The sequence below is a fragment of the Haliaeetus leucocephalus genome, unplaced genomic scaffold, assembly GCF_000737465.1.
Source record: "Haliaeetus leucocephalus isolate CR32 unplaced genomic scaffold, Haliaeetus_leucocephalus-4.0 Scaffold932, whole genome shotgun sequence".
Lineage (NCBI taxonomy): Eukaryota > Metazoa > Chordata > Aves > Accipitriformes > Accipitridae > Haliaeetus > Haliaeetus leucocephalus.
The window spans coordinates 3,275,050-3,297,106 of record NW_010973368.1 but is presented as its reverse complement, the minus strand read 5'-3'; the positions used below and the strand labels follow the sequence as shown (position 1 = coordinate 3,297,106).

The following is a 22,057-nucleotide window of genomic DNA, read 5'->3' as shown; positions in this document are numbered from 1 at the left end:
GAGGACACAGTGTCTGTTGGGGCTGGCTTCCGCCACCTCTTCCCCCCCCTAGATCAGCTTCTCCTCCTTCTGCGACGAGTTCAACTTCTCCGTCTGTCTCTCATCCTCCGCCACTGCCACCTCCTCCCCTGTCTCCGGCTTCCTGCCTGGGGCCGGGGTGTCCCCGGCGATGGTCCCCAGGACTTTGGTGCTGTGCTCCTGAGCTTTGGCCCTGAGGGCGGCAATGCTGTTTTCTCTCAGTTCCTCCTGGGAAATGGTGGTTTTGGGATCCTGGCCCCTCTCTTCCTTGTCACCCTTGTCAAGCTTGGGCAGGGCCTGGCGCTCCACCTCCGTCTTCCTCCCCGCCTCAGCCGCTGCCTCCAGAGACTTTTTGTGCATCCCTAAAAAGAATTGTTGGTATTCGGGTTTAGAAAAGCGCCTGGGCATGGGAAAGCCATCTTGAACTGAAAACAGCAAAGATAAAGAGAGGCCAGAATTAAGGAAAAGCAGAAACCCTCGCTTCATGCAGCAGTCACGGCGAGCCGCTCGCTCTGGCCCCCGCGCGAGGGCAGCCCAGGCAAGGCAGCTGCCTGCTGGGGCAGCCCAGCATCCGTGGCCCCTCAGGGCTGCCCCCAAAGGTCTATAATTATTTTCCCCTTCATTTCTCTGTGTGAACCTAAAGCTAACTTGTCCTCGCATGGGGATGAGAGTCTCAGACAGCAGCACAGTTGCCTGAGCTTCACCAAGGCTGGGCAAGGAGATCCCCCATTGCCTATTTCTGTATCAACCTGCTCCTCACACAACCCTCCCCTCTGCCTCTAGCAGTTTCACACAGATAGAAGGACAGGACAGCCCGTCATCAAGATGCCAGACACTAGTTTTGGGGCAGAACCAGCCTGAAAAGTCAGAAAGTGGGAAGCAAAGGGCAGGAGTGTGGTAGGGTAGCTGCCACCTCCGTGTCTGCACAGAAAACCAAGCGAAACCAGGCAGAAATGCAGCTCCCCCAGGTACCAAGAGCAGGAGGAGGCAGCAGTGTGTTCCCCCTGGGATTTGGGGCAAGGAGAGTACATTTGGGGGTCCCAGCACCCCACACAGCATCATGGGGCTGGGAGAGTCAGACTAGGATGACCTCCTGACTTGGGCAAGGGTGGGAACCCCTGCTCCAGGGCTGGGCATGAGGGATGCTCATGCCATGGGAGTCAAACGCTAACACCAGCCTGAGCATGGGGGGTAAATTCCTGCCCCAGCCAGAAACTGCAGGTCAGGATCCAAGGACCAGCAGGGATTTGGGATGAGTGGTGAGACCCTATTGACAATGGCTGTTGGGGGACGGGGGGGCGGAGGGCGGCAGGGTGGGGGGACCTCACCCTGCTGCCCTCCACCTGTGTTTTTGACATGGCTCCGGTTTCTTCCTCGCATCCCCCCACTTCATCTCAGCCCACTTGCCATCCCTCACGAAGGCGGTTGCTCTCTTACCCAGGAGCCAAGGAGCGCAGGACTCCATGATGCCATCCTTGGCAGACTTGAGGATAGACTCGGGCAGTGGGATGGAGTGACGCACCATGGCACCGTAGAGCCCGTACTCAGCCATCACGCTGCTCCTGCCCCAGCATTTCTCCCTCTTCCGCCATTTGGCTCGGCGGTTCTGGAACCAAACCTGGGGCGGGTGACAAGGCAGGACATGGGGTTTTTGGGGAGAGAAGGTGCGTCGGTCCCCTTCGCGCATGGGAACACACATACGCTCGTGCAGTGGGATGAAGGCAGATGCGTGGATGCTCATCCCGAAAGCACTGCGACCTCTTCCCCATGCAGCAGCCACCAGGTAACTCTCCCTCCCTCCCTTACAGGAGCGGCAAGGGCCAAGCTTGAGAGCAGATCCCATACCTCTCCGCAGGATGTAATTAATTTGCCATCGCAGCGCCTTTTTCTAGCGGCTTTTGGCTCTCATGCCTGGGATTTTCTTTCATTATTTACTGGGTGTCTGAGCTGCGGCAGGGGGCTGTGGGCAGCGGTGCCTGCAGGAAGGGCTGGGATGGGGGCGGATGCTCGGGAAAGGCGGGAGAAGGGGGAAGCTGATCTGTGCGCTTCGCCCTGAATTCCCAGTTTGAAAAGCCCCTCATCTTCTCAGAAAATTGGCAGAATAATCTCTGAGCTGTGACCTGGGGGGCAGCGAGCTGAGAGGCGGGTGGCGATGGGGGGGTATGCTCGCAGAAATCTATTAGCGCTCTCTCTCTGATTTCCATTCCTCTTGTCTCCCTCGTCCTCCTCCCTCCCCGGCTCCCCTCCCTTTCTGCCGAGCAGAGGCATCAGCTTTAGATGAAAAATTGCTCGAGGTCTATTCAGAAGGAGGCAAAGGAAGAGTCAGCCCCAGGGGCAGCCCAGGCCTGATTGAAAAATAAGTTAATTTCAGTTTGAATCGATGGGCCTCAGGCACTGAAATATCACGGGAAATTAAAGCAGCTGGTCCCTAGGGAACCACGCCATTGACCTGCGCTAATTAATGCCATGGAGTTACCAGGCCCCTCTCGGAGAGGCAGCCCCTCCCTCCCCACGGACACCCCAAACACCTCCTCATTTAACTAATTAGACTCACAGAAAATTGGGTGTTAATTTGTTTAGGATTTTTTTTTCTTTTCTTTTTTTTCCCCTCCCTTTCCCGGAAAGTACACGGCAGAATGGAAATGAATGGCGGGGTCTCGCTGGCAGATGGATGCTCGGGGTCACTCCGCAATCTTCTCCGACTTGATTGCTTGATTAGGTCGTTAGCACATTAAAAAAAAAAATTGCTTGCCGTCTGGCGCTGGCCTGATGAGTGGGATGAGGCGGGAATCGCCTGGGTAATTTATCTTTTTATACTGCAAAGAATTTGATTTCAATCTGCAGATATATGGAGGTGCCTTTGACACCTGTTTAACATTACAGAGCTGACAGCTTAACCCTCTCTTGTCCCCAACACCCATAGCCGTGGGGGAGCTCAGGCTGCAGAGGGGAGCACTGGGGGACTGGGGCACACCCCCAGCCTGCTGTAGGGACCACGAGACTGATACTGCAGAGTGATATCCTGCTCTCAGCTGGCAAGGCAAGCTCACCTCTTCCACCTGTGCAGAGGGGAACTGCCCAGCACTGAAACCTTATGGGGACAGAGCTGCAGGGTAGGCAGGTGGCTTGCTAGTGCTGGTGACAGCCAACCCTGGCTGCTTCTGGGAGCCTGGCCAGCATGGCCCCGCAGACAGCTCTGCAGGGTGGGTGGGGTGGTGGTCCCAGTGGCTGTGATCCCAGCTTCTCCCAGCAGAAGACACTCTGTGCATGTCAGAGGGGATTTTACAGCCAGGCTGCTTCACCACATGTCACCTCCTCTGCATGATAAACAGTCTGATTTACACTTCCATACTGCCGACATGTAACCCCTGGACCATGGATGGCTGCAAATGCACCGGGGCCTGAGCAAGGACCCTCAGGAGCATACAGCTTCCTCTCTCTGCCTACTCCTCCATGCCTGCGTGACACACGGGTTTGCTCGGTGGTCGTGCAGTCAGCAGGATGCTGGCAAGGTCTCTCACTCCAGGCCATGCGCTCCTCCCACCCCCAGAGCCCAGTGGGCAGACCAGAGGGGACTGGCACACTCCCTCTCCAACCTCAGCACAAACCCCTGTGGTTCCTTCTCACCCACCAGACCAGGGTGGTAGGGCAGCCACCCCCAACACCTCCATGCTGCGAGGGGGCAGCTTGACCCACCAGGGTCAGGAGAGGGATCCTGCCTGTTCTGCCCTGGATAAACCAGTACAGTTACATCCCTCACCGCAGAGCTCCTCTATCTCCCTTGGCTTCAGGGAGAAATTCCTGCACAACCCAAGGGCCGGCACTTGCAAATCTGCCTTGGTTTGGGGCTGCAGTGATACCTCTCCATGTACCCAGAGCGGCTTGCAGGGCTGGGCTCTGCACAGATGGTTTTGTCACCAGTTGCCACACCTGGGATCTCAGCCAGGAATAGGTTTTTCCATCAAGTACCAAGTGGGCAACTTTTTAAACTCTCCTCAATCCTCTTTTATCCAGGTGCCTCTTCACTAATGCTTTCACCACCTCGCCCTTTCCCCTTGCTCCTGCTTTGATGCCCCAAACATCTTCCCCCATGCCTCATGCTCCCCTGCCCTTCTCCCTGGCCAGGTCTCAGCCTGCCCCAGTGCTGCCCACTGCCACTAAACCTGCTGCCTTGGAGCATCCCCTTTCCTGTGGCAGGGCCACGCAAATGCCAGAGCCAGCAGAAGCTTTGCCAGCTGGCAGTCCAATTTTGACTAGAGCTGGTGGAAAATTTTCAATCAAAAAATGCTGATTCAATTGCACAGGAAAAACTGCTTCCGGCCAGTGGAAGTGTAATCAAAATTATCTATGACTTTCTTCTGAATGCTGTATTTTAATCTCGGCTGCCTAAGACATGCAAAATCTATGCTTTAAAGCCAAATGGGAAAATCAAAATGACAGGAACACCTCAGTAAGATCATTCTGAGACTTCCCAAACTAATTTTTGTCATTTGATGGGAATTTCCTCTTAGTTTTGACTAGGAAAAAGGAAAGTTTGAAATCTGAGAATTTCTAGCAGAACAGAAATCAGGAGGACTGACCATCTTGCTTTAATACCAGGAGCCGTATCTTCATTTCAGGCATGAAGTTGAGTGAAACCAATGGTGCTCAGTACTGAATATCGCTGGGATCAGACCCCAGCCCAGCACCTCTGCCACAAGCCCATCCCAAGGAGCACGGAGGGAAGAGCTCCAGCACTGGCAGTCCCCATGCCATTTCAGATCAGCAGAATTATTCCCCATGGTCCATTTTCAGGATTTTGCCCTCATTTAGATGGCTCCATCAGTGGGACTTTCTTCTGGGAGAAGATCTCACTGCTTTCTTCAAATTTCTTGACGTGTTAGCAAAATTTTCCTGTGCTTTGATTCTGAGCTGAATTACGCACCAGTTTTAGTAATTCTGAGGTATTTTCAGCGGTGTTGGTACATCGGCCACAACTTCCAAATAGGCAGTTATTTATTATTGCCACCTCATTTTTCCTGAAGAGGGTTTCACCCTTACACTTACATTTACTTGTGGTTATGGTATTCCGTGTCTTCCTTGGCTGCTTGTTGTTTTTGCTTGGAGATATCTACTCTACAACTTCCTCTGGCTCTGTAACATTCAGTCTGCTTCAAGCAATGTTTAGGTTTGTCCATGTTTCCTCTTGCCCCTTCACATTATGTGGATCGGCTCAGCTTTGTGAAATAATTTATTGAAGTGGCTGTGTACCATGCACCTTCCTTCTCACTTGCTTTCATCTGGTTCTCCATTGCACAGCCCCTCAGGGTACGATGAAAAGATTGTGTTTGTGCTTCCACACTTCACAAGCAGTGGTGAAAACCCCCGAGTAATTTTAGACCAAAACACGTCAGATGTTTGTGCAAAGCTATCACAATCTGATGCACAGAGGTGTCTTTCGGACCAATGTGCTACATCTTAAGATGATCTACAGCTTTTTATTATCACACAAGCTTGTTCCAGGAACCCTATCCTCAAAAAATGGACAACAGAGTAAAGAGGACAGGTTTGTCTTGCTATCCACCAGATGTGTTAGCATCTAAGTTCAGCCCATGCATGCATATTTGCTGTTTAGCAGCCCAAAGCCCTCTCCTGGTCTGCTCCTGAGGCTCTACAAGTGCCACCCTTGGCATACCAAGGGCTGGATCTGTGGTGGTCACTGCCATGGCCGAGCTGGGGGCAGCAGCCAAAGCATGCCTCTGACAAGGCTGCCAGACACCCTCCATCCACTGGCAGCAGCATAAGATGATGCTCACTGCACACTGCATGCTGCAAGTCGGGTATGCCTGCACAGCCTGCAGAAACTGCAGGCTCTTCTATAACCATGGGTTTTGGTCCTCTAGGCATAGAAAAGCTGCAAGACCAAAACCTGTCACCTTGCAAAACCTGCTCTCAATATGCAGCAGGCAAATAGAGGGTGGTAACATAACACTTGCTCAGAGAGGATCTGCCCATCAACTCAATCCCTATCATTTGGTCAGAGCTGAGCATCACACTCTAACCCCACTGGGCACATCACATTGACACTGGCTCCTCCAAGAGCAGCCACAGCCTATGAACCAAGATAGCAGCAAATGCCAGCACCTTCAGTGCCATCTCCTGGATCCTCGTTCCATATGCCTGTTCTTCTGAGGCTCCCTCACCAAAATCAGTATTGCAAAGCCTTATAAATGGGGATGTTTCTAACCTTAATCATCGTCTAATTCTCACCCTCAGTGCCTGCTGCCCAAACCAGTAAAAGTTGAGGCACTGTGCTCGACCACAAGGTTGCAGTGTTTTGGAGTCAAGACTGGCAAGGTTATTCTTGCCAGTTTCCTCCTCTGAATCACAAATGATGACCGATACTTCTTCGGATTATTGATGATGCAGAAGAGCAAATTGTAGTAGGAGGAATCTCTCATTTTGCAAAGGGATGTGAGACTCAATGTGTCCTTGTTATCCGCATTCATCATATTAGTTAGTTTGTTTACCTAATCAGCTCCTGAAACATGGTCTGCTAAAGAGAGAAATCTCCCCGAGGTTGGCCATGAGCCAGGAATCTGAATTAGCAAAGGGCTCTTTCAAGGCATCTAGGGTGTTACTGTGTATTGTTTCTGTATTGTTTCAACCTAAAATTTTCACTGGTTACACTCATTTTCTCGGCTGCTACTTTCCAAGCTGGGGCACACAGACAGGAGAATTGGTAGTGGCCTTTTTTGTCTTTCTAATAAAAAAATGTTATTTTCCCTGCCCAAGCATTCCTCATCTCTTAAAGGAAGATTCCAAGCTAGATAATGGGAAATTTTTGCTTCACTAAATCTCACATACTGCCTTTGACATAGCATTTCAACAGGGGCCTTTCAAGTAACAAGCTTTATGGAGCACAAGATGGTCCCAGCCCAAAGCAGTGCATGCTGAAATGTCCACTAGATGGCCACAAGCAAATGCACGTCCACACATGCACAGACACATAGACACACCAGCACATGCCTCACCAGCACATGCCTTTGCACATGGCTGTTGGCAAACCAGCAACTAAGGCAAGGGACAAAATCCCAAGTCCACTCAGCAGCAACACTGAGACTATCTCCCCTGCCCATGGACTAACAGGCATATCTTCTTTGCTCTCTGACAATTCCCGTGGTGCAAACCTTCAGCTTCAGGGAGCTGAACTGTCACTCTGTATGATCCCTGCAAAGAAGCCATTTCTGATACTGAGCTCTTCAAGTGAGAACACAGCAGAGAAACCCTGTGCTGCCCAGCCAGGCAGCCTGGGAGCTTTCTGGACTTCTCCTGTGACACTGCCTTGGGTTGTAATCTGCTGTCATGGTCCCACCTGATGTGATGGTGCTAATGGCTTTCTGACCCGACACACTCATGTCCATCCAGCACCACACTCTTCTCCCAGGGATCCAGCCATCTCGGGCTGAACTGTGCAGAAGCTGAACTTCTCACATTCATCTACCAGATCACTTCCCTCTGTGGCATTTACTGCCATGGGAAACATCCAGGCATCTACACCAACATGCTGTAGTTGCTTATGTTCCTTTCCACACCGCACTGCTCTGGACAGATCCTGTCACCTCACTGTATGCACAGCAAAGCACTGGCACAGAGAAGCTCTGTTTCTCAGTGCAAGCTCTTCACACCTCTGCCTGCATACTGGTTTGCCCTGTCCTGGACTAGAAAAACCTGCTATCCCTCTCACAGCAGAACGCTGCTCCTAAAATCATGCCCAGTGGCATACCTGCCACTTCCCTAGTTGAAGCCCTTTGGTGGGTCCAGCTGCAGACCAGAGAACACCTCCAGCTCACCTCCATGCCCAGGGCCCTGCTGCGGTCTCAACATTCAGTTCCTCCTTACAACCACACATCTGCCTTTCTACCTTCTTCCTTCCCAACCCAAGACTCTACAATGAGAGCAGTCAAAACAAAAACCTCCTCTGAAAAAATAGCAATGTCCTCATCTTAGTATGGGACAGGGCCAGTGGCCCTGGCTGGGTTCAGTCTGAGGATGTTAGCACTGCAAAGAAAAGCCTCATATCTTCCTTGGAGCATGTCCTCATCTGCACTCAGGGGCCCTGGAGCTTTATAATGAATTGCCACAGGAGTGTAAGGTCTGACCAGGTCCTGGGGCTTCCCCAAACACCTCCTCTGTAGCAATCACCCCAGGAAAGCTTCCTGTCCCCAGGCTGCTGGTAGAGACTGCACCACTTGTGTATGCCTGGAAATGGTTTATTGCTGTCTTTTCAAATGTAATGTCAAAATTATTGGCACCATTTATAGTGGCATCACTTTCTATGGCTGGTGTAAAGTGGGTATGAAGTTAAATGAGAGCAGTAAAGATTGCACATGGGCTGCATGGCTGATCGCAGGACTCATCATCCCTCCTCTTACTGAACACTGGGAAAGAGCTTTCTGAGCTCACATTAGAAAGAGCAATTCTCATACACAGCATGGCAAGAGCCCTTCCTGGTAATAGCTGGAGTCATGTCTGACCTACTCAGCTAACAGGTCCAACCAGGCGTACCGAGATGAGCTGTGAGATGGTACTCATCCCTCTCAAGCAAAGACATGATGGTTCATCCAAGCCTGGGTCTCCTCTAAGCTAAACTAGCACAGGGGATACTTTGAATACGGGCTCAATATGGCACCCAGCAAAAATGTACATGCTATTACCATGCCACCCATCCTGCAAGTGAGGCCTGCCTCTGGATCCTGCTCTTAAAAGCACTATGTGAGCCAAGTACAGCTACTTGTTGCAATTTATCTGACTTACGTAGCCAAAGCTGTAAAACCCCTCTCGACCAGGGAGCATGTCTTAAACTCTGTCCCCTTGGCCAATCTGGGGTTTTCACCTGGCCTTGCCGCCTCATGTGGTGACATGTTTTCTCACTTGTTGTTACCTTCAAAAAGTGGAGAACTTCATCAGGTGCAGGGCTCCCATCTTCCCAAAATAAAACAAGTGTGCACACGACGTGCATGATAGGTATAGCGAGATTGGTGGTTCAGCACACAGTTGATCTGTGCAACACATCTGCACAGCAAATGCATCCCTGAGACATTGACTTCATCATGGTCAGACCATGATGCCAGCTGACCAGCAGCTCAGCTGGAGCTACAGCCCCATTAGGCTGCCAGATGCTGGGACATGGCAGATAAACACCCAAATTCCTCTTTTCCTAACATGCTGATTGAAAAACAGGAAAAACATCAGGGTTGTGGGTGCATGATAGTCACAGAAAAGCTGGCAAGATTGTTCCCATCATCCTAGTCCACACAAACCCAGGGAGACATTTGCCATCATCACAAAGGGTGATACTGCACATCCATCCTTTGAGTGCTCACAATGCCTGGCTCCATTAACCAAGCTGCTATCCTGCCTGTATAACTTCATTTTGCCTCCTTTTCCCTCTCTAACACTGTTCTGCAGGTCCTCTGGCACAGAGGAAACCTTAGCATAGGTCTTCATAAACATCCATATGCAATGCACTCTGTGAACAAGCGGGGACACACCATATTACCACCTTCATGTTAAAGTAAGGTGAGTCAGGGCAGTCAGAGGAGAAATGTAACATCCCCTTCATGATACCTTTCAATGGGCATCAAAATCAGAGCTTAGGATGCCAGCCTTCCTCAAAGGCTGTGGAGCGTTGCCTGTGCTCTGGGGCTGTCCCTTGCATGCCAGAAGCAGCTGCATGTTGCCCTTTCGTTTATCAGTACACACAGAGCGAAGGACAAAGGTGCACTCCTGCCTTCTCCACAAAAAAACGCAGGAGCCAGAGGCTGTGCCCCAGCAGGAGATGGTGTCTGCAGCACTACCTGGTGCCCACCATTTCCCAAGACAAGGCTCAAGCCCATCCCTGGGTGCGTGGGGACAGCCCGCAAAGTCCCCCTTGAAGGCTACAGTGCAGGCTCACCAATGCACGGGAACTCTTGGTGCATTGAAGCATTAGCTGGAAGATATCTACGTAAATGTATTATGTATTGTAAAATGTTGTAACATGTTGTAGGAAGTTTCCATGCAGCAGCTTGGACTGAGCATCAAAAGGAGAAAGTTGCAGTCCTTTACAATCTTCCCTTAGGAAGATACATGGTAAGGACAGTGTTTCCAATTCCTTGACTCATGCAGTAAGAGGTATCTAATCACCCAACCTCAGCAAATCCTTCACTGGGCTCTCTTGAATCTGGGGAAGGAGGAGGACCACCAGAGCCAAAGAGCAGGCCAGAATAGCAGTCTGTCCTCTGACCACCACCCAAGAGGTCAGGACTGGCAGTTATGTTGGCTGCACTGGGGTGGCCCTTCAGCACTGTACTCCTTCCATGTGTCCACTCCTGGCTCTAAATGTTCCTCAGCTCTCTGTACCCTTAACCTTCTTTGGTTAATTCATGACTCCAGGAGTTTTCATACGACACCTTACAGCTGCAGAAGACTCATGCTCCAGGCACTGGCTGCTGCTGTGCCACTGACGCCTGCAGCCAACATTGTCAGCTCGGGCTAGTGCACAGCACAGCTAATGGTGTGACCTGCAGATCTGGTGACACAAAACATGCTCGTGGATGCTGCTCGCACCAGGGCAGCACATCTGAGCTCACCAGGACATTCCCAGGTATCCTGTATGCTTAGCCCACCCAAGCTAAGATCTCCCAGGCAGGGACCCTCTCTCAGTTGTCACTTAGCCACTGAAGCCTTGATCTCAGTCATGGTCATCATGTAAGTTCAACAAGTTGATCCAATCAACTAACAAATGGTGGGGTGCTGTAGTGACAGTCATGGGAGACTCTGAGTTGGAAAGATGGCAGTGAAGCCAAAGATGCGAAGGGACCTAGAGATAACAGAAATACCTGATGGACATAAAACAAATTATCTTGGAATGGACATTGCTGGCACGTCTGGCTAAGAGGAGTGACCAGCACACATACTCATCATGTACATTTACATGGATGGGTTGGCTAGATCCTTCCAAGGGTTTGTTTCCCAACAACACTCACAGTTCAGCCTCCCCCTGGGTGAGCCAAGCAGTGCCTTTAGAGAGGAAAGGGTAGCATGGATGAGAAGGTATTTCCCCCAGTGGCATACCCTGCAGACCCCACAGCTGCAGGTGAGCCAGAGCTTCCCAGAGGCATGGGTGGGCAGCCTGGCTGAACACCACTGGTATGGGCTAACCCAGCCTGCAAAGTGCTGCTGCTTATTCACATTGTAGCAGGTCGGCTCCAACAGCCGGGCAGGAGTGTCAGTAGGTTACTTCCAGACCACGAAGGGGACATAATCCCCATGTTTATGAATACGCACCATGCGTGCCATGGGCCCTTATACAAGTCACAGGAAGGTGACCAGGTATAAGCAATGCTTCACTTGCATTCTCTTGCTATGAGTTTGGAGAGAAAGCTGCAGCTGAAAGCTCTAAGAACTACCAGCCAAAGTTTCAGCTCTGCCTTTGCTCAGACAGTCAGGAGCCTAACAGAAACCCACTGAAACAGAAAGTGGGGAGAAAACCGTGCTTCTCACACCAGGCAGGTGCTAAACTGAACATCTGTTGCTGCTCTTAGGGCTGTGCTGCTCAGAGTAGACAGAAGAGTGCCTAATGCTTTCTCACAGCCTCTGACGAAGGTGGTCTCTGGAAGCCACCTTTGCTGTAGGATATTGTAGCAACAGTTTGTTTTCCAGCTCAGTTTCTCTTTTCTGCTCCACAGAAGGACCTGCCAGCCTCGCATGTAGGGAGATCAGGGTCATCTGTAAGTCTGTTGAGGACTAGACTTCTCAACAGCTTGGTGCATGAGGGAGATGGTAGTATTATTTTATATTTCTGCAGAGGCCTGTGCAAAACCTGGCTCACAGAACACCCACAAAGAAGGACAATGAAAAGGCAGAGGAGGTTCGTGCTGCCAGAGAATGAGAAGAACTTATTGAGATCTATCAGGGTAAAAGATAAACAGTACAGAGAAAAATAGATCCATTAAGAAATAAAGGGGAGAGTAAATTAACCGTGTCTCTAAAGTGCCTGTGTTATTGAACTGTTAAAAAAATCTCTATTCAAAATCAGGAAAGGAGGAAAACTTTATGATAAAGGGTCATTAAAGGAAAACCTAAACACACAACACTCAGCTGGTCCCTCTGTCAGGCATCCTAAGGCTGGAGGGGAATTAACTATTGAACTTGCTGGGCTGCCCAATTATTTTTTAAAAAATCAGCTGTAGAAAACTGCAGCAGTATCAGGGGAGAGAAAAGAAAGTTCATCATTAAAAGAAGGAGTGAATGCAAGTGTTCCCAGCACGCAGATTTAGGGTAGCATTTCCAGAAGAGCTTAAGTGATCAAGGAACCACAGTGCCTAGGCTAACTCAGAGAAGTGCTACCCTTAAACTACTGTTGTTAAGAAAACAGGGGGATAAATGAGGGGAAGACAGTCTGAGTTGTCACAGCCTGGCATTAAGCCTGCAGAGCCATTCCTCATTGTACTGGCCACAATGGGGAAAGTCCTTGACAAGGCACTCCCCAGCAGTGGGCTATGGCATTATTTTGTTGCCTGCCTGTCTTTCCTCTCATGGGGAGCTTGAATGCCCCAACACTTGAAGGTATCTGACCCTCAGTGATGGTCTCCCCAAACCATGGAGAGAACAAAGGAAGGAGCTGTCACTGCAAAGCCCCATTTCCCTCCCGATACTGTGGAGGAACACACCAAAACCACACTGTCCCTCATGGGGACATGCTGTGACAGCCACAAACATCGTGCAAGAAACAGAGCAGAAGGCAAGGACAGTCAAGTTTGGTTTTATTCGTCTTCCTGTCCCATTTAGAAAATTGGTCAGTGGCTGAAGCAACTCAGGGACTGAACACAGAGGGATAAAGCAGTACCTGGGTATACAAAATATTCATAACTCTATACCTCCATCTCTGCACTAAAAAACACCTTTTAAACTGCACCTACAGCCCCAGCTGTAGCAGGGTAAATCCCACAAGCTGGGCAGGTAACCTGCATGATCTAGCAAGGAGCAGGAGAGTCCCCACTTCACAGTAAGCTGAAGGGATGTTCCCGGCCCTCCATTTTCCTTCCTGTCTCCTGCCACATTTTTTTCCTCTGTCCAAAGGCGTGCAGTGTAAGACTTTTCAGACAGTAATCCCTTTGGGAAGGCTTGCCGGGGCCCCAGCTCTTGCCCATCACCCAGCCCCTCTGTCTGCAGCTCTGGTAATTAACTTGTAAACAAAGTTCTAGCACATGGACTGAAAACAGGCCATAGATAAAGGGTAATGAAAACACTCCATTACAGAAAGGGCCAAATTAAATAACTCTTAATTGAAAAATGGAAATTAATATGAATTTAGATCAACTAAACAAGCACGTTATTGAAGAGGCAGCAAAGTGGATGAACTCCTCACATACCAATTAAAGACATGGAGGCAGAGATGCACCATACGCCATGAGAAACACTCATAACAATATTCTCATCAAGCCAGTAAGTTTGATTAGTTTTATTACTCTCACTTGTACACTTCCTACATTTCTAAAAGCATAGGGGAAGTTAATGACACTTATCTGGTATCATACTGCTGTGGCTTGCCCCAGTGCTCAGGAATTATTGGCAAAGGTAGCCAGCATTAGCTGCTCAGCTCTATTTCATGATTAACTTCTTGCAGGGCTTGCAGGGTTCTTAAAAAAAATTAAGATATTGAAATGGTTGGCTCAGACAGCAGCAACACTTTCAGCTTCTCCATCACCTTGGTAATCTACCTCCAACCACACTAATCACTCTGGTAACTTCCCTCCAGCAACATGATCTCCCCAAACATGCTGTATAGAGATACAGGTGGGAAGTCACTGGCACTGTGCCTCATGCTGCCCTTTCTCCCAAGCGTGAGAGTCACCCAAAGTTTTAGCTAGAATAGACAGGTCCTCGCTTCTTATTGAGAGTAATAGTGACAAGCATAAGCTTAGAAAAACCAACACCACCACTACTTTCTGCAGCACTAAGAAATCCCTTGGCGGCCATTCCAGGCACAGGTTCAGGAAAGATCAGCAACTGCATGGAGCAATCATCCCCATTCCACACTTACACCATGGGATTAGGACTACAATTCACTCTGCAGCAAGCAAGAAAAGCTGACAGGAAGGGGAGAAGCCAGGGCTGCTAAAGCTGCATAAAGCCAATTTTTTCCTTCATACTTTCTATCATGGTTCCTGAGGGGACGCTGCAGGTTCACTCCTGAGCTCCTGCTCAGTGCAATACAGGTTCCTCAGGGCTTTCCAAATTACGTTCACCTCTAAATACAGAACATTTATGCAAAACTGAAGCAAGGTAAGCATCTCGTTCTGGAAAAATAATCTTGGTACAAATGCTTCCCTCCAAGTGACCACCCCTCCCAATTCCTCCATCCCCATTCAACTCCTAAACTGGCCACACAGTGTTACTGAAATGTGTTAATCTGATAGCAGCTAAACCAATACATATTCAATTAGACTTTTAGTTGGCTTTGTTTTGGTTTTAGCCAAAATGTACCTCTTAGCTGCCTGACAAAGCTTGCTGGATACACAGACTATCCCCACTCCTCACATACAGCACCAGCATCTCCTTGGGGTTCCTTTTGCTTACATAAGCAATTTTATTTGTCCCAAAATTCTTCATCCATGTAATTACCATACAATCATTTAACAACAAGAACTGACAATTTTTAGCACTTTTATTCTCTTTTTTAATTTATTAGTTCCCTTAAAAGGTGAATCTAGTGTCCCCACAATGGCAGTCAGGATCTTATTTTTTGAAAATACTGAACTGACTAATCGATTTGTTTGTACTGTAATGACAAACATACACAGTCATTTCAATAATCCCAAATCAAACTGTTACTGAGCTTTAATATTGTAGATACTGGGTCTTTAAAGCCTGGAACTGTCACATACTAATAAATTCAATAGGTATAATTTATCTAAAATCTACACATTACACCTAAGAGTATATGTTACGAGAAACACACTGATTTAAGCCAGGTGTCAGAATACTTGTCAGCTTGAGGCCATTTTGAGTACTTCAAGTTGTCTATTAAGGATATACTTCCCCACAGGAATCTACTTACCTCACCTGGATTTTACAGAACAGTCTGGGTTTATTGTAATAGCAGCACTTCAACTCTTCTGAATATTCTTTCAAATACATTACTTAACGTAGTCTTTTTCAAGTATCTTGCCAAATGGCCACAGTGACATCTGGTCTGACTTGTGCAAAGTGTCTCACTAGGAACATTAAATTCTTTTCCCACGTTGCCCAACGGGAGGATGCTCATGTTCCTTCCAGGAGCAGCCAGCTCAATACGGAAGGAAGATGCATGCAATGTGAAAGAGTGCTGCCTTGAAAAAAAAATACTCGTTCATCTTCTCTTTAAATGGAGGATTTGAATATTTTTTCCTGAATTCAGTGTTCTCTCAAACCAATAACTTTCTTGGCCTCTGATGGCTATTTGTAGTGTTCTGCTGAAGGTTTTACATGCAAGCAGTTCCTATATATCATTCTCTCAATTGTACTCTTTGAATTTCACTTTCATATTGAATTTCATAGGTGATTTACTTTCTCTTTGACTACTACCTCCTGAGAAATAATTCCATGAATGAAAATAAGGGGTAGATATCACTCTTAGGTGTGGATCCAGTGGGAACGCACATGAAATGCTGTGAAAGTCCACAGTATGTGATGCTCACAACAATCTTAGAAAACACTTTCATTAATGACCTACAAGAGGGAGAGAACAATATTGAACAATGGGAGGAACTGCAAGCTACAATGAAAATGTAAAAATATAGAGCTCCCTTGAGCAGATAGAAACTCATGCAAGGAAAAAAAAATACAATTATGTGAAATTATTATGAAGACGGGAATAAAGATTAATTGTCAGCTGTCTTTTTCAAGGGGCATTAAATGATGCTAATAGATTCAAAGCAAGATTTACTTCACTTGTGCAGTTCTGCTGCAGAATGTCTTGCTGAGGGATATTAAGATATTTACATGTGTTCAAAATCCCAGGAGGCTGTCAAAGTACTCAGTAAGTATCACTAGACAGATGCCCTGCTTTCATACTCTTCTTTAACATCCACTTCTTGCCAGTGCCAGAGCAGGTTGGGCTGTATTATGCTTGTCAGCCAAAGTTAATAAAGTGCCATACGAAACCCAGAACACTGAAGGGAAAATCCTGAGGATAAAAAAAATCTGTCTAAAAAAACCTGAAGTGACTGAATTAGATAAATAGAAAGAAACAAATATGAAGGCAAGTAGACCAGTGCTAATCCAAGGCTGTTTCTGCAAGGACTCAGAAGTCCAGCTGAACTGGTGTGAACACAGCCAGTGTGCAGCTGTAGGCATGTGGTCCCTTATCTCCAGGAAGACTGACAGGCAGGATGGGCTTCACAGAAGAACAACCACATGATTAAGAGACTAGCATGTGATTTATGAAGAATGATTTAAGAAAAGATCTTCACAGCTTGCTTAAGCGATGAAGAAAACCAGAAGTGACAGCCAGAAGAAATAGCTTAGATTTATTTAAAAAGTGTGAACATCATAACAAGGGAGAAAGAATTAGGGTCATACAAAAGGGGCTGAAGTTGAAAAGGAACATGAGGTGAAATATCAAGAAGCATGACCAAGGCTGGGAATCATCTTGTCACAGCTTGTGACACACAAAAAAGTATGTACAAGGAAACTTCATAGAAGATGTGGTAAGGGACAAGCGGGTGCTGACCCACTGGAAAGATCAGTGGTGCTCAAGACTCCTACGTGACCTTGATGCTCACCCTGGCAGGGTGCTCATGCTCACACACAACAGACACCACAGAAATTCTGCTGGTTTTCATCATTTCCCCTTTCAGGATAAGCAAAAGTGTTACTCACAAACACTTTCTCCTGGAATACATGTGCCATTAGCAACACCTGATATTCAGAACAGTCACACCATGGAGTGCTTCTGCTGTCCAAGTTTAACCTGATCTCTAGGGCAGAAGGGTCACAGTAAGGAGCACTCCTAGGTTTAAAAATTCTGCAGTACGGAAGAGTAGACAGTTGTTCCTTAGCCAGCTGCAGAATGACATGCTGGCAGCAAGTCAGTGACAGCTAAGACTTGTTAGCCACTATTTCACTCCCAAATCAGATAAAACACTGAGACTCAGCACTAGAAGGATGCTCCAGATGCTGAAGCAGTACATGCAGTGTCCAGCTCTGTGCTGTCTGCCACAACATCTCCTCCGCCTCATGTGTAGTGAAGGCCCTCAGCTCTGGCCAGAGAAATGGTGACTCTGCAGTTCAACATATACTGTGCCACTAGATGAACCTCTTCCTTGAAAAGGCCCTTTATGGGAAATCAAAGGATCTTCTTCCCAGCCCAGCATCAGTCGGTGGGTGCAGGCAACACTAAACTCCCAACAGCTCTCTCCTCTCTTGACTTGATGTCCTACAGGGTCACAAGTGGAGAAGTGACCTTCCATCCATCTCACTCTCTAGAGGCAAAGCATCAGGGCCTGTTGCTCAGAGCAAAATCCTAATGCGTCAGGTAGGATTTCAGATGATGGGCCATTATTTCTGAAGATCAGTGGAAATCCTGTCAGCATGCAGGCTATCTACAAGCTGTTAGGTCAGCAGGAGCCCTGCCAGCACAACAGGATAAGAAGGCCAACTTTCTTTTATAAAAAGTCACTCTTGATTGAGCACAAGAATGAGGGTGGTGAGGGTGGCTCAGGACTGAGGGAAAAAGGGCTGCCCTTTTGTTTGGGAGGATATCCCCGTCCCTGCACAGGGTCTTGCCTCAGCAGCTTCCAGCATCCACGTTATCTTGCTAAATGCCCTCTGAGCTACCTTCCAAACCCAAGAGGGAGCAGCCTCCTGGGCAGTCTCTTTAGTAAAAAAAGAACACAGGCTGAAGGAACAGATCAGCGGGTGCTGGGCACGCAGGAGGGACTGAGCAGAAGGAGGAACCAGGGAAACCAGGACCCTCCCAACACCATGTGGCAGTCAGGCCAATGCCTCTTGTAGAAACTGCTATGCACCAGGCACAGAGGTCAGCCACTGCCACTGTGCAGGGGACCAGGCCAGTTTAATGCCCAGCCAGCCAAGAAACATCACCTGCACCAGCAAAAATGGGTTCAAGGCTTGGCGATTACAGCCCTGTGCCTCGTGCAGCAACCTGATGGGAGCGGGGCATGGGGAGGAGAGAGGCACCAGAAGCTGCTGGAGTCCACCCTTGTGAATGTCATGTTTGATCTGTCCAGGCACATCTGTGCCTCCCACGCTGTACACAGCCACTCTAAGTCTTCTCCGGCTTTTTGGGCTGTAACGATTGCTTGCATACTGGCTGCCATGCACACCAAAGGCTGGTGCTGGCACAGCCCTGTGGCTCAGGCTGCTCTTACCGCCGGAGGATTCACCACACAGTGGCGATACCCCACACAGCCTCATTCTACCTCCTCACAGTGGCACGACAGGATTGGCATGCAATTAAACCCCAAACATTAAAAATCATTAACAAAAAATTATCCCCAGAAACTTTCAGGGAAGCTTCACTCGAGGAGGCAAATGCAGTGAATGTGCAGAGATGGTACAAACACCTCACTGGGACTCACCCATCATTCCCATGCTGCGGTCCTAACCACAGCGGTACTAGCTGCCTACGACATCCCTGTGCATCCTCCTGTGCCCAAAAGAGCAGAGATGAGCTCTCTCCCTCCCACACTGCCCACCCAGACCCGGTCTCCAGGAGGCTCTCTTCTTGCCTATACCACTAAGATCTCAAAACGCTGTGGTCTTTCCTTGCACACCAGTTTCCCTTCAATGATTTAGGATTCCCTCTGTTACATGCCCCCCGAATCACCAGTACCACACACCATGTACAGCACACATCGACATACAAACACCAAATACAAATCTGCCAGGAACAGCTGATCTGGCTGCCTGCCCATCGAGAGCAGGGGAGTGGACAGCCTGGGGAGGTTTATTCAGAGCAATGTCAGCCTTCCCATGCCGCTACCTTTTCTTCAGGGAGGGATGAACGTGGCTGAGAGGAGCAGGATAAGGGGTTCTGAGAGATATGATTACCTGTATCCTGTCTTCTGGCAACTCTGTTTTCATGGCCAACATCTCTCTAGCATATACGTCAGGATAGTGGGCCTCATTGAAGGCCTTTTCCAGCTCCTCCAGTTGGTAGGATGTGAAGATTGTCCTGAGGGAAGTAAAACTCTTTGATCAAAAAACAGAAGAAGCAGCAGCAAAGATGATGAAGAGTCAGAGAAATGGACACAGAAGCTAGAGAAACCTGGGTAACCTGCTAAGGCACAGCTTTCCCTCATCTCCTGTGCTTCTGTGCACAAAAGGTCAGGTGCCAGGGTGAAAGGAGAACCAGAAAATGCCAGAAGACAGCGCTTTAAACAGTTACAAATCACCTTCCCTTTCAGGGACTTGCCTCTGGAGACGGTCCCTCCCCAGCAGTGAGCACCCGCAACCAGCAGCGATGGCAACTGTTCTCACATCTCGGACTCTGCTGCCTCTTGTAAGGATCGTGGGGGTGTCCTTATCCCTCACCCCCCCTACAACAGCGCACCCACCCCTGGCCTGGCTTAAAACCACCTCCCCCTCCTCCTCTCGCATCCAGAGGTTTCTTAACCCTTTGATAGTCACGCTGAGATAAAGCAGCATCCCCTCAGCACCCAGTCTGGAGGGGTGCTGAGCCCTTCTCCAGCTGCTGGTCCTTAGCCTCTTCAATCTCCACGAGTAAATAATCCTCCCCTGGAGCCCCGATCCTCCATCCTCGGCTGAATCCTCCAAAGGTTTTAACCATTCTGCTCCCTGCTGCTTTTCACCAGTCCTTCCCCACGAGAGCCAGTGCCAGCTCCCTTCCTCTGCCTTTACCCTGGTTGCTTCCACTCCGATATCCCATTAGCTGCTCCCTGCCAGTTTGCATTACCCCATTATCCTCTGGAAATCCTCCTGGACCGCCCTGGGCGGGCAGCAGCCCAACCTGCCTCTGCGCAGCCAGTTCTCAGCTCGGGACAACCAGATTGAAAAATCAGCAGCTGGAAAGCCGAGACGGATGAAAGCCCTTCTCCAGGGGATGGATGAGAGGTCTCGGACCACTTCCACTCCCCCGAGGGTTAAAACTCCCACCCTCCAACGGCCCCCACACACACACACAAAATGCAATTTTTTATAAAAACTAACACACTCCAATGGCAAAAAAACCCCAATCAACGAATTGCGGCATTTGTTCAAGGTAAATGTATAAATATACTATCCAACTAAGAAGCATGTAGCTCCCAGAAGGGGGAAGGAAAAAGGAAAAAAAAATCTTTTTCTAAAAAAATCCAAATTTCAGAAAAGACCTGCCATTCCAGAGAGCATAAACAGAAAATCTCAGAAATATCCTCCGCTATTCAGACTCGAAAGGATTCCACCAGATCGATAACATTACTAACAAAAGCAGCATGCAAATGCAAGGGACCTGCCTGCAATCAAAACCCCTTCTTTAAATTCACTCCTAAATCCATTCACTTTTCAAACAGTTTTTCCTTCAGCTCTGACAAATCTGTGAACTCTAGGGACAACAGACACACATTAACTCATGTATTTTTCTCTCTCTGGGACCCCAGGAAAAATTATTGCAATTTTGATCCCGTTTAGATTTCAAGAATTCCCCTCCACCCTCCCGACAAGAATGCCGAAGCCCAGCAAGGCTCACTGGCGGGAGGGTTTTGCCTGACATTCAGCTGAAGTTTTCCCCTTTTAGCTCTCATCCCTGGGTAGCCCCTGTCCCTTTTGCAATACACAATCCACCATCCCTTTTGGTGCTTCTATTCTGCAGCTATTTGCAGACTATTGGCTTGTCATCTCCCAGCCCTTTCTTGGTACAACTAGAGGTCTTAACCATTTAGTACAGAATATACAACTACAGCTAAACGTTGCAGGTCTGTTTCTGTCTAGAACTGAAAATAAAACAAATCTGAATTTTGTTTCCTCTCTCCCATCCAGACCATGACCTGGACACCAGCCCCTGCTGTGTCTTCACCTAGCCCTGTCCAGTCCACAAAGAAAACGAACCCGTATTTACTCCAGAGCACCCAAACTGGGAGAATTTGCCTGGCGAGGGATCCCGGCTTTGGGATGAGCCCTCCAGACCAAGCCTCCTGTTGCACGCATAGCAGGACGTCTCCTGGGATAGTCGGTCTCCTTCCACCCCGCATCCTGCTAAGCTTTCACTGGGGCATCTTTTAATCCACCCTTCCTGCATCGTGGCAGATTGATTTAATTATTCCTAAATCACCCTCTGTGGATGGTGTCTGGCCTTCCTTTGTCCTGACTCTCCAGCCACAGCAATGCCAGAACCCAGCACGGGATTTTTCGTTTCTGTTTATAAGGCGCAGACTATCCAACTCCATTTTAACTGTGGGAGAAGTCAGGCAAGGTCTATTACCCTGACCGTTCCCGAGGGGAAACCAAATCCCCTCCGGATCTCCCAAAGTGGATCTCCATTTCTTTAACCAATTCTCCAGCCTTCTTCAGCTTTTCTGCAGGCTGTGGCTGATTCCCAACTATTTAATCTATTGGCAAAACATTTATGTACAGGTAATACAATATTTAAATCATTGATAGAAATTCTCTCTTGCTGACAGCCAATATTAAGATGGCTATGTGCAAAGCAGGGGACGTTTTTGATGATTTCGGAGAGGTTGATGATTTTTTTTTCCCCCTGAACACTGGTGATCCACATCCCACCCAAACGCTCACAGGCTGCTCAGGCTTGCGGCTCGGCATAGCTGGATCCGGAGCCAGAAAAATTAAATAAAATGACACCTGTGGCCAATCCCCTCTCTCCCTAAAGTCCCCAAATCCGATTTTGGACAGGGAGAAGGAAAAAAGGAAAGGGCCCGGGGGAGAAGCCGCAAGGGCGCCGGGGCTCTCCGGCGGCCGCTGCCGGGAGGGGTATTTCGCTCCGGGCCGGAGCGGGGCGGGGCCGCCGGGGCGGGGGGGGCCTGCGCTGCCCGGGCCCCGGGGGGGGGGGGGG

The 22,057-nt window shown here is 48.8% G+C and overlaps 1 protein-coding gene across 1 annotated transcript in view; it reads right to left on the bottom strand.

Annotated features, from left to right (window-relative positions):
* The window catches only part of VSX2 (visual system homeobox 2), a 23,937-nt gene continuing 1,880 nt past the window's right edge, over positions 1 to 22,057 (bottom strand). Inside the window, exons 3-5 of the mRNA XM_010583996.1 lie at positions 19,099 to 19,222; positions 1,456 to 1,636; positions 1 to 380 (exon numbers count right to left, since the gene is read on the bottom strand). Coding sequence (XP_010582298.1) covers positions 49 to 380; positions 1,456 to 1,636; positions 19,099 to 19,222 — 637 coding nt within the window. The 3' untranslated portion in view covers positions 1 to 48. The remainder of the gene's footprint in view (positions 381 to 1,455; positions 1,637 to 19,098; positions 19,223 to 22,057) is intronic.